Raw genomic sequence first — 12,650 nt, 5'->3', positions numbered from 1 at the left:
TCCTGATTGGTCCTCTGGTCAGGTGTTTGGTTCCCTTTGTTAACCTTTTACAGGTAAAACAAACATTAACCCTTAGCTATCTGTTTATGACAATAGTAGACTCCATCTGGACTACAAGGGTGCTAAAGTTACATTTGTACCACAAACTCTACCATGACCCTTTATGTGACAATACACTTGCTGGTAGTAGCACCATCACAAGCTTAAAGCAGGGGTTTCATTTTAAGAGGGGTGGAAAAAGCCTGCAAAAATGATGCTTTAACCAAAGCAACAGAACTTTAAAATGTTTGTTGTAGTTTGTGCAGTGCTTGATTTTTTTATTACAGTTTATGGGAGGGGGAATATTTGGAGTTTGATATGATTACTGGCTTTCTAAAACAATGTGCACAAAATATTCTCAGGATGCTGACATGGACAGGACTTGAACTCACAGTATATGGGTGCTGTTTGGGTTCAATGGTCACAGGATGTCACCTTGAGCCACCTTATTCTGATGTTTGCAAACACTCTGGCATGCAAGCAACACTGGCTGTCTGTTGCAAATGTACAAGTGATTTTCTCTGGCTCAGCAGCTTTGCTTAACCCACATTGTAGATTCAACTTTTATTCTTAATACCTTTTGTCACAAAATGGTCCAGTACCACTCTCTGAACAGGAATTTCCTCTGTTGCAAAGGGATCCAACCACTGAATTCCACCTGCTGCTAAGCTCACTGTTTCTGGGAAATGACTGATCTCTGCTCCTAGCTTTGGATTGCTCCAGAGCACTCAGGTGCTGATGCCAAGGTCTGACAACCTTCTCAAGCAGTAGAACCATGTAGTCTGACTGCTTAGATCCTGAAGACAGTTCCTGGCCCTCTGAAGACTCTCAGTTGTTTCGACATACGTCCCCCCCAGAGTCCAGATGGCTGCAGGAGCTCTGGTTGTGTAGCGGCACCATTCAAAAAAAAAAAAAAAAAACAGTGCGATATTGTGCAGTCTATATGGTTTTATAAAAATTTAATTATAAGTGAATATAATCTAACTGAGATATACTTCATGGAAAAGGTCTCTTGTAAGGTATTACAAAGCTTATAATCTACTGAATGTAATCATCCATTTGTATAAATGTTCCACTCTTACCTGAAATGAGAAATATGAAATATAACTATGGGAGTATTGTAATTATGTTAAGTGTGGGCCATTAATGGTGGTTTGGAATCTTGATGACTCCCATTAACTAGGACCATTGTCTGCAAATGACTGTGCTTTACCTGCAAGTCTTCCTGTATACTGTGTGCTGGTAAGTGGGCAATGAAGTCTTGCAGTGACATGTGATCATGTCATCTGAACTGGAATCCATCTTTAACCTGCTGTCTTTCCATTGAGAAGGAGGGGGTGGGAATTCAGAGAGAGGGACAAAGGATTCCCACCTTATGCAAAAGATATATAAAGGGGTGGAAGAGAACAAAGGAGGAAGAGCCATCATTGAAGAATCCCCTAGCTATCACCTGAGCTGGAACAAGATCTGTACTAGAGGAAAGAATTGTGCCCAGGTCTAGAAGGTGTCCAGTCTGAGGGTCAACTTATCTGTATTTGGTTTGATTAGACATAGATTTGCGCATTTTATTTTATTTTGCGTGGTGACTTACTTTGTTCTGTCTGTTACTACTTGGAACCATTTAAATACTACTTTCTGTATTTAATAAAATCACTTTTTACTTATTAATTAACTCAGAGTATGTATTCGTACCTGGTGGGGGAACAGCTGTGCATCTCTCTCTATCAGTGTTATAGAGGGTGAACAATTTATAAGTTTACCCTGCATAAGCTTTATACAGGGTAAAATGGATTTATTTGGGTTTAGACCCCATTGGGAGTTGGGCATCTGGGTGTTAAAGACAAGCATGCTTCTGTGAGCTGTTTTCAGGTAAACCTGCAGCTTTGGGGCAGGTAATTCAGATTCTGGGTCTTTGTTGGAGCAGATAGGAGTGTCTGGCTCATCAAGACAGGGTGCTGGAGTCCTGAGCTGGCAGGGAAAACAGGAGCAGAGGTGGTCTTGGCATATCAGTTGGCAGCTCCCAAGGAGGTTTCTGTGATCCAACCTGTCACAGTACAGTACGGAAGTAAAATAAGGAAATACAGGCTTAGCAAATGAATTCCTTAAAAACACACACAGCTCAAAGGTGAGAGTGTTACAGATCTATGGAAAACAAACTCCTGAATGCTTTCCCTTAGGGACTGTCCACATCAGAAATGCTACAGCAGCATAGCTGCAGCACTTCAGCATAGCCAATATCTACACTGGCAAAAGGGGACTCTCCTTCAGAGTAGGTAATCCACCTCCCCGAGAGGCAAGGCCAATGAAAGAATTCCAATGACCTTGCACTGTCTACCACAGGTTAGGTCAGCTTAATTATGTCACTGCAGGGAAGGTGGTAAATTTTTCACAACCCTGTGCAATGTAGCTGGGTTCATCTAAGTATTAGTGTAGACCAGGCCTTTGTCTGACCTCACTGCCTTTTGTGAAGGCTTGGGTTTGAACAGCATCTTCAGGTAAGGTAAAGTCCCTATCTCCACTCTCTCCAGATTGGTCCCGTTTCTGTTAATGAATTAACTTCCCTCCCTTATGGAGCACTTTTCTTAAAATGCCTCTGGCAGGTGTTCTGTCCATGCTCCTCCACAGAGGAATTTCTATGCTTCAGTGAGAAGTTGACTTCAGGGCACAAATGTCATTCAAAGTCAATGGCCCTGCCACTAGCAACCTCATTGTTCCACCAGGGGAGAGCCATTCACTGTTGATGGCCTTTGATTGCTCTCTGACAGCTTTCCAGACAGTCTCTGTACTTGTCTACACATGCAGCAGCACCCCTGCAATGCCTCTGGTGAAGATTCTGTCGATAGGAGAGAGCTTTCTGCCCACATAATAAAGCCACCTCTGCGAGAGACAGAAGCTATGGCAGGAGGAGAAGCTCTTCAGTCGACACAGCACTGTGCACACTGGCGCTTATGTTGGTGTAACTTATGTCACTCAGGGGGTAGTTTATTCACACCACAAGTGAAATAAGCTGTAGGGTAGACATAGCCTGAGAGAATGAATTCTTAAAGTCACATCAGAGGTTTCAAAGGATGTTCACCAAGTAAAAATGCAATAAGGTGACAATCATATCCCCCCAAATCTTTCACACCCTTTAAAATATTGCTTCGTTAAAGATGGAGCAGGTGTGGGATACCACCTCAAAGTGGGTGATATATGTTTGAAGAGGACCAGGCCTGGTCTACACCTAAACATTAGGTCGATCTAGTTCTTGAGGGCTGTGATAAGTGTCACACAGCCACCAAATTAAGTGAACCTAACCCCCACCGGAAATGGAGCTAGGTTAACAGAAGAATTGTTCCCTTGACCTAGCTACTGCCTCTCAAGGGGATGGATTTACTAATGTGATGGAAAAAAAGTCCTTCCATCGCTGTAGTAAATATGGTGCTGAAGTGGCATAGCTTCAGCTCTAGCACTTGTAGTGTAGACATGTTCTCAAAGCCACAGTCTGACCCAGGTGCATGCAAAAATCCCTAATTTGTCTCATGTGATTTGGGGAGGAGAGAAGGGTGGGTCTATCTTGGGACCCTCCAGTTCCAAATTTGGAGCTTGAAACTGACCCCAAACCAAGCCAGAAATATTTTCCTTTTTAAACTGATTTAAATACATTGCTTTGTAAAAAACAAAAAAAACCAAACATTTAGAATTAATTTTGAAATTACAACAACATATGTTTAGGCCTAAATTTACTATAATCCATTAATAGTCTAATTAAAAACAAATATTCAAAGTGATACTTGTTTGCTGCTGAAGTTATAAAGTTAGATCACTGGTGAAGTCACTGGCTAAGCACCCAGAACTAGAGTTTGTTGGAATGCTAAACCAATTTTTGACATCAATAGCTTTTTCTGCAGGTGCAGAGAAAATATTTTTTCTTCATTTTATCCAATTAGTTCAGTTCGAGGACTAGTTCATTCAAACTTAAGAAACCAACTGGGAAAGCAAGAAAACTTGTTTGTTTTTCCTTCTAATGTATGGGTTTAAAAAAAAAAAAAAAAAAAAGGTATGAGAGAATGAGATCTACTAGTTCTGAAGTCTTGAGCTATTCAACTAGAAACAATCAGTTCAGTAGCTACCTTTGTTTATGAAGCCAGTCAGTATTAAATGTAGAACTTTTTGGCAAATTCTTATAACTTTTTTCCTTTTGCATCCAGCACAGTTTAGGTAGTTTTATTTAACTAAAGACAATTTGAAAATGTTTATGCATTTTTTAAAAATTATTTCCCTTTGGGCAATGTATTCAGATATATCTAAGCAACACATATTCCATGTATGGAATATCCTCCAGCTTCCTGTTCACCATTTTCCAGCATTATGAGTTTTAAATTAATCATTTAAACCTCATGACTTCAGCGTCAGCATGTTAGCTTTCAGTGGCAAGAGATCAGAATAGTTTTAGCAACATAGGAAATCTTTAGTAAAAGGCAAAAAAGATCGATACGATCTGAAGAAAAACTGCTGTAGCAGTCACAGCAGGTTTTGTGATAATATAGTGTCTATCAATGCAGCCTATTTAGAAGTATATAAAATGCCGGTATTTTAGGCTTATTTCTTATAAGGGAAAGATATTTTGACATACAACTGAAAGCAATTTAGTCAACAGCAAATCCTCTGGACTCTTTGTAAGCTGTCTCAACCAAGTTTAAAATCTTTCATGTATTTTTCAGAATGGACTTAGTTTATAAACAACCAATAGTCACACTGTACACATTTCCTAAATAGAAAGTTATTTTGTGCAATTTTTGCTAGGGTAAACACTTGTGTTTTGAAAACAAGAATTATACTTGGACACACAACAGTGACTACAGACTAATATGGCAAGCAAACGGCAGCAGCAAGCTCAGTGATCTCTCCCTTCTAGCTTATTATTCCTGTCTGGGCTTTTCTTAAGGGGAAGGTTAGCTTGTTAAATATCTAATAACTAGATAACTTATTGAAGCTTTTTAGAAGTTTCAGTCAAGAATGAGAGGGAACATAGCTCAGTGGTTTGTGAATTCAATCCTTGAGGGGGACACTTAGGGATCTGGGGCAAAAATCTGCCTGGGGATTGGTCCTTTGAGCAGGGGGTTGGACTAGATGACCTCCCGAGGTCCCTTCCAATCCTGATATTCTATGAAATATAAACAAAAATTCATTTACAATTAATATTAGACATATCCCATGACTTCAGAGTAAATGGAAAGTACAACAAATAAATCCTGCTACTATGGATTATTGTACAGTTCATAACCATATTGCAATGGTTAAGTATTTAAAATATCTTTACAGGGCAGTTTTTGCTTTCCCTCCCTCAAAAAAAAAAGCCCCAGGTCTCAAGCTCCCAGAAAAAGAGGAAAGAATAATTATCCAAAAGGGATTTTAGCTCTCTGAAGGGTTGTAGTGTAGTACAAGCTACAGTCACTACTTCTGCTACTAGTAATTTAGAGATGAAAGTCCCCAGCCCAGTACCAGTCAATCCCTATAGCCATTCAATGCCCTGCACGAAGTTTGATATTCTAGGGTTGGAAGAAGGAAAAAAAATTAACTTCAGGTTTGTGTCAATGCAATGATAGTTAAATGGACTATATGTGTGCCAACTCAGCCATTAGTAGAAGGGAAAATTGCAAGGTTAAAAGTCTCCTTGCCACAGGAGAATTCCCCAATATGGATGAGGATCTTAGTCACCATTTTCTACAACATACAAGTATTCATTTAAAAAAAGCCAAGATCTTAGCCTTCTATTTTAAATAAAAGATTACAAATGTAAACTGCATTTAAAGTCATGGAGATTTTTTTGCCCTAGTCTGCAGAAAGATTGCTGATCAGTGAAGTCTAGTTAAATTAACAAAACTGGTCAGTTTCACAGCTATTCATAGCCCTACTGGTAGCAGTGGAACACATGATTTTTGTCAATTTCAGACTGCTGCAGGCTATCAGAATCAGTGGCATTAGGCATTTGAGTTGTGCAGAGAGGAAGACAAACCCCCCAACCCAAAATAAGGGAAACAAGGGAGGGAGAATAGCAGAGACCTATTCCAAACCCGACATGGCAACCAGAATGCTCTGGGGTGAAGGAGACCTCTACCTTCAAGGCAGCTACGAAGAGAGGGAGCTTCAAGTGTATAGCAAGCAAAGCAGCTGTCTTACCTAGCCAACAGAATAGAAAGGCACTAAGCAAGGTCCAAGGTGGGTGGGTTTTTATTTAGGCAATCTCTTGCTAGTAGAGAGGCTTGGTCTACATTAGAAAATTAGATAAACATAGCTACATTGCTCAGAGGTACAAAAAATCCACACCACTGAAAGACATAGTTAAGCCAGCCTAAGTTCCTGTGTAGACAGCACTAGTTTGATGGAGGAATTATTCCGCTGACATAGCTACTGGCTCTCAGGAAGATGGATTACCTACTCTGACAGGACAACCCCTCCTATCAGTGCAGGCACTGTCTTCACTGAAGCACTACAGTGGTGCAGCTTCAGCAGCAGAGCTATGCCGCTGCAGCTTTTTAAGTGTAGACAAGACCTAAGAAATTTGTCAAGCCCTGAAAAACTAGCTGCTTATATAGAGGTTCTTATAAGTCTTCAGTTGGGATGAAGACACTTAACTTGATAAACTTTGGTTGAGAAAACACTGACCATCAGCATTAGGCTCTTTTGTAAATTGCCAAATCTTTCCCTTTGGGAACCAGATGCAGTCATACAGTGGCAGGGAGAGCAGCTCCCATTGGCTGGGAACAGGCAACTGCAGCCAATGGGAGCTGCTGGGGCAGTGCCTGCATGCGAGGGCAGCACAAAGAGACCCTCCACCCTCTCCCCCACAGGAGCTGCTGCCAGACATGCCTGCTGCTTTTCGGAGCAGTACGTGGCCAGGGCAGTCAGGTAACCCGCCTTAACTCCATTGCGCTGCTACTGCCCGGAAGCCGCCGGAGGTAAGTGGCACCCAGTCAGAGCCCACACCCCAAACCTCTCCTATACCCCAAAACCCCAGGCCTGAATGCCCTCCTGCACCCAGCCTGAGCCCCCTCATGCACTCCAACCCCCTGCCTCAACCCCCTCCCAGAGCCTGCACCCCAACCCACTGCCCCAGCCGTGAACCCCCTCCTGCACCCCAGCCCCCTACCCAAGGCTCAGCCCAGGTCCCTCCCACACTCCAAACCCCTGGGCCCCAGCCCAGAGCCTGCACCCCAATCCCATCCAATCCCAGTGAAAGTGAGCGAGGGGGAGAAGAGCTAACACTGGACAAATGCGGGGATGCAGTGAGCAGGGTGGGGCCTTGGAGAAGGGGTGGGGCAGAAGCAGGAAAGGGGGCAAGGCAAGGGTGTTTGGGTTTGAGAGATTACTCTTATTTCTACATTTTCTTTGAGGAAGATTCTGGGTTGCACTTAAATTCAAAGAGTGATCATGTGCTTAAAAAGGTTGGAGATAACTGATCTGACAGGTGTTTGTCTAATCTGCTCTTAAAAATCTTCCACAACTTCCCTGGGCAATTCATTCCGGTGCTCAACCACCCTAACAGTTAAGAAGTTTTTCCTAATTTCCAATCTAAATGGCCCTTGCTGCAATTTAAGCCCATTGCTTCTCGTCCTACCCTCAGAGGACAAGGAGAATAATTTTTCTCCCTCCTCTTTGTAACACTTTTTATGTATTTGAAAAACTTGGTTATCATGTCCCCTCTCAGTCCTGAATAGTTCAGTTGGGAATCATTCCCAAGGAAAAAAATATTGTCAATACTGCGTCAGTTGGCACACTAAGATAACGAACAGAACTATTTTGCTGAAAGACTGCACGATCTACTAGACAGCTGCTTCCTTGGGATGCTTGCTAAATACAAAGAAAGCTAGACTTGTTGTTAAAGCTGTAGACTGGTACTCAAGAGATGTGGGTTTAATCCCCAGCTCTGCCACAGGCTACAGATGCCACTTTGGGCAAGTATCTTATTCTGTGCCTCAGTTTTCCCTCTATAAATAGGGGAAAGTTTTCAACTAGCAATAATCACACCTCAGATTAACTTCACCCTTTGTATGTTTTGTCTATTTAGAAGCGACTGTTTGTGCTAAACTAGAGCCCAAAAGGCCTGACCAAGGTCCAGATCCCATTGCATTGAGCACTGTACAAAATGCACAGTGATACAGGTTATCTTGTGGTAGCATGCCTTACTAATAGTTCCACACTCTTGTTGTAGTCAACATTTTCAATTAAATCTTGCTGTAATATTTTTATCCTCCCTAAGAGGCATACAGGTCATGAGCTCAAAGAATTACTGAGAGGAAGGTCAGACGGTAAAGTATAAAGCTAGATATCATCAGTGTCACCAGACTTGTGAGATACTGAGGGCCCTACAGTATCAAGCTCAAGTAAGCAGTTCTAGTGGGATCTTACCCGATGTTCTTACACAGAAATGAATCACAACACTTCAGAGACTGATATTTACATCTTTAAAATTACTCTCATCTCTTACTATTAGTTGTCAGTACAAGGTTTCTCTACCTACTAACCAAAGCCATGGGTGACTAAAAAGCTTCTTAACAGCAGTGACACTAGGGCTGTTACTGAGCTTTTCATTGAAATTCCCATTGTTGTTACAGCAATGGTCTAGCTCCACTAGTGCAATGATCCCCAAATTTTATGTCAAACTCCTTGTGATGGTGCACTCCATACGTTTCATGGAAATATGCTAATGAGTGTGAATATAATGTAACTGAATATAATGTAATTGAATATGCTGCATGCAAAAGGTCTCTTGTAAGGTATCATTACAAAGTTTATAATCCAATGAGTGTGTTCATCCTATTTTTTATCATTCTTGTATCTAAAACTAGAAATATGAAGTATAACTCTAAAGTCCTATTGTAATGACAAAGTGTGGGCCATTAATGGTGGCTTGGAATCTTGATGGCTCCCATTGACTAGGACAATTGGTTGCAAATTGGCCATTTACTTGCAAGCCTTCCTGTGAGTCAGGCCGGGAAGAATGGAGGCTTGTGGTGACCAATGTGACCATGTCACCTGCTACTGGAATCCATCTTAAATCTGGTGCTTTTCCATTTAGAAGGAGGGGTCGGGACCAAGAGAGACAAGATTCCTGTCTTGAGCCAAAGATAGAAAAGGGGGTGAAACAGAACAAAGGGGGCTGCCAGTCATGAGAAATCCCCTAGTTACCACCTGAGCTGGAACGAACAAAGCTGTATTGGGGAAAGGATTGGGTCCAGACGAGGAAGGAGTCTAGTCTGTGAAAGAAGCTTATTGGAACATCTCTGAGCAGGAGATTTACCTGTATTCAGTTTCTTAACGTATTAGGCTTAGACTTGCGTGTTTTGTTTTATTTTGTTTGGTAACTTACTTTGTTCTGTTTGTTACTTGAAACCACTTAAATCTTACTTTTTATACTTAATGAAAATCACATTTGCTTATTACCCATAATTAACCAAGAGTAAGTGATTAATACCTGGGGGAGCAAAGAACTGTGCATATCCCTCTATCAGTGTTATATAAGGCAGACAATTTATGAGTTTACCCTACATAAAGTTTATACAGAGTAAAACGGATTTATTTGGGGTTTGGATCCCATTGGGAACTGGATGTCTGAGTGCTAGAAACAGAAGTACTTGCTCAGCTGTTTTCAGTTAAGTTTGCAGCTTTGGGGACATGGTTCAGACCCTGGGTCTGTGTTGCAGCAGGTTAGCATGTCTGGCTCAACGAGGCAGGTTCTGGAGTCCCAAGCTGACAAAGAAGACAGGCTCAAAGGTAGTTTCAGCACATTAGGTGCTGAACAGTCCCAAAAGAGTGTCTGTGACTGAACCTGTCACACCCTCTATTACCCATAATGTAATCTGTCCACATGCATCTTATAGCCAGGGTGGAGCAGGAAGCAGAGTGGGTACACCCCCCAGTTTGGGGAGCACTGCACTAATGTTTAAACTTGCGTCATCTAACCCTGAGCAATAGGATTTACGGCAGACAACCTATGGATCTAATAAGCAACATATCAGGACACTGCTAAGTCATAATCTCAATTCTTGCTCAATGATCACTACTATTGTCAAACTGACACACTCCAGTAAATTTCACATTGCATAAGACCTACCAAGATTAGAGTAATCTTGTAAGGCAATAGTTTCCAATGTTGTTGAGCAATTAAAGCAATCTCAGGAGTTTGAAACAAAAAAAACCTAAACGCTTATCCATAGCAGCCAATATATACTTCCCCAATAAGCTGAGCATGCATTAGCCACCACACTCTAATGCCTCTTTCAGTGAAAGAATATTTAGTCAACAGAATAGTCCAATAAATACTGCAGAAATCCTCCCTGGATCTAACCTAGCTCCCCTAGTATCAAGCCTACAATTCCTAAACAAGCTCAAAGAAGCTAGCCAAAGATAACATCCTAGATCCTGCAGTTTGGATTCAGGCCAGTACATAGAACAGGAACAGCATTAGTGGCACTGATGGATAACATCATACTTGTCTATGAATGGAGGAGACATCCATTTCCATACTCCTAGATCTCTTCACATGACTGATCATGAGAGATTGCTATCCCACCTGATGGAGGTGGCAAAAGTCCAGGGGAATGCTCTAAAGTGTCTGAATCCTTCTTGAAGGAACGCCTAAAAAGGTATTGATTGAAACTTACATATCCACCACCACATCTCTTACCCACACAGTCCCACAAGGACCAATTCTCTCTGAAGTCCTATTTAAGATCTACATACAGCCACCAAAACTGGTGTGAAATCAGAGATATCATATGCAAACAGCAAAAAGTTCTATCCTTCATATCATACAACACTACTGTAATCAGAAACACTTTGAAGAGTCCCTCAGTGCAGTGCAGTCTCCTTTGGCTGAAGATAGCCAATTGTACAGTAAGTCCATCTGCAGTTTAGCTTTCACGCAGCAAAGTTTTACTTGTGGATGCTGTTATCGCCAAATGGTTAGATGACTCTGTCCTATCCTCACAGATGACTTAGCTAGCATTAGTAATAGATGCTCATCACTTCCGAGCTGGACTAAAGTTATGCAGTCTAGCTGGGAACGAAGCCATCAGATGTCAAGAAACTAAGGCCTTGTCTACACCGCCACTTTACAGTGCTGCAACTTTCTTGCTCAGGGGTGTGAACCCTCCCCTCCACCACCACCACCCGAGCGCTGCAAGTTTCAGCACTGTAACATAGCAGTGTAGACCCCCTCATAGAGGTGGTTTTTTTATAGCGCTGGGAGAGCTCTCCCCTAGCACTGGTGCCACAACTACACAGCACTTTAATGTTGCTAATGAAGACATGCCCTGTTGCTTCTCAGCTCCTTAGAGCTCACATCAGTGCTGGTTTTGTACAAGTCCTCAGCAACATGTGACAGCATGAATATATGAAGTCTGTCCTCTGCTCACTGCAGTGACTTCCCATAAAATGAGAAATTCAAGATCAGTCCTTCTAGTCAAGAAACCCAGTGGTTTGGGCCCAGAATACCTAAAGATCATCCTTTCAACAGCTCCACTCCTCTAGCACAATAGAGTTGTTTACTACAAGGGTAAAGCTCATCTATGTAGGAGACCAAGCTTTTTCAAGGGATGATCCAAGACTCGATCTTCTCCAGGATCACTAGATCTCAATGCTTTGTTCCAAGCTGAAGGCATACTTCCTCGATCTTGCCTTCATCAATACAGAACATAGCACATTCCAGGTAATACAATTTAATAATGTAAAGTTTAAATAAAAATGTACATATTCTTCCCCTTTTGAAGAGAAAGGAAGAGTCATTTGAAAAAGACACAAGTTTAAGCACTGTAACTTTTGAGAGATGCTCAGACACAAGATTATAGAATAAAAACAGCAAACCAAACACGCAATTCTATTTACCAGCAGCAAACCTGAATCTTTCCCTACTGAGTAATAGAGGCCTAAGCCACCAATTCCTACAGAATCCAAGTTACCATTTAACTAACTTTAGTCCTAGACCATGGACCATACCTTCATGGGAATGAATGCCACCCTACCCTCCTGAGCTAGCAGACAGGCAGGTATGGTGACTCTGCTGCTGCCTGGCACTTTCTCAGGCAGCAGTACAGGGTCAAGGCATCTCTGGTGGTTTCACAGCTGCTGGTAGAGCCAGGCAGGCAGCGATGAGCCTGGCGATCCCAGAACAGGGAAGACGAGGAGTGGGCATGGAGTTATTCATGCAGGAAGGAAGCTCATTGGTAACAGCCCCCGAGGCGTGCAGGGGCAGGCAGAGCTCCCCCAGGCGACGGGCGGCCCCTCTCCCCAGCCCGTGAAAGTGGGGGTGTTTCTCCAACACCGACTAGCCAGAGGAGCCCCCTGACAGGACACAGCGGCCACGGGCCGAGCCAACCCCCGCCGCGCTGTATCCGCCCCGCACGGAAAGGTGGCGCCCAAGGCCCCGCCAAGCCCCCGCGCTCACCGTGGTGGTCGTAGACGCTGACGTAGGAGATGCCCACCGCCATGCACCACACCACCAGGCTGGCCATGTCCGCGTAGCTCGGCTCCTCCTCGGTCACCACCAGCCCCATGTGCACCGGCAGCTTCTCCAGGGGCCGCCCGTCCCAGCGCCCCCGCCCGCGTCCGCCCGGCACCCGCCGCGCCGC

General features: G+C 43.0%; 1 protein-coding gene across 1 annotated transcript in view; it reads right to left on the bottom strand.

Moving 5' to 3' along the window:
- The window catches only part of NUS1 (NUS1 dehydrodolichyl diphosphate synthase subunit), a 43,957-nt gene that overhangs the window by 30,819 nt on the left and 488 nt on the right, over nt 1–12,650 (bottom strand). The window contains exon 2 of the mRNA XM_075063900.1: nt 12,467–12,650. This exon is cut by the window's right edge and continues 91 nt beyond it. Within this exon, the coding sequence (XP_074920001.1) occupies nt 12,467–12,650 (184 nt within the window). The remainder of the gene's footprint in view (nt 1–12,466) is intronic.

Source organism: Chelonoidis abingdonii, chromosome 3 (assembly GCF_003597395.2).
Source record: "Chelonoidis abingdonii isolate Lonesome George chromosome 3, CheloAbing_2.0, whole genome shotgun sequence".
Taxonomy (NCBI): domain Eukaryota; kingdom Metazoa; phylum Chordata; order Testudines; family Testudinidae; genus Chelonoidis; species Chelonoidis abingdonii.
The sequence above is the reverse complement of the archived record's forward strand: the minus strand, read 5'-3'. Positions and strand labels throughout refer to the sequence as shown.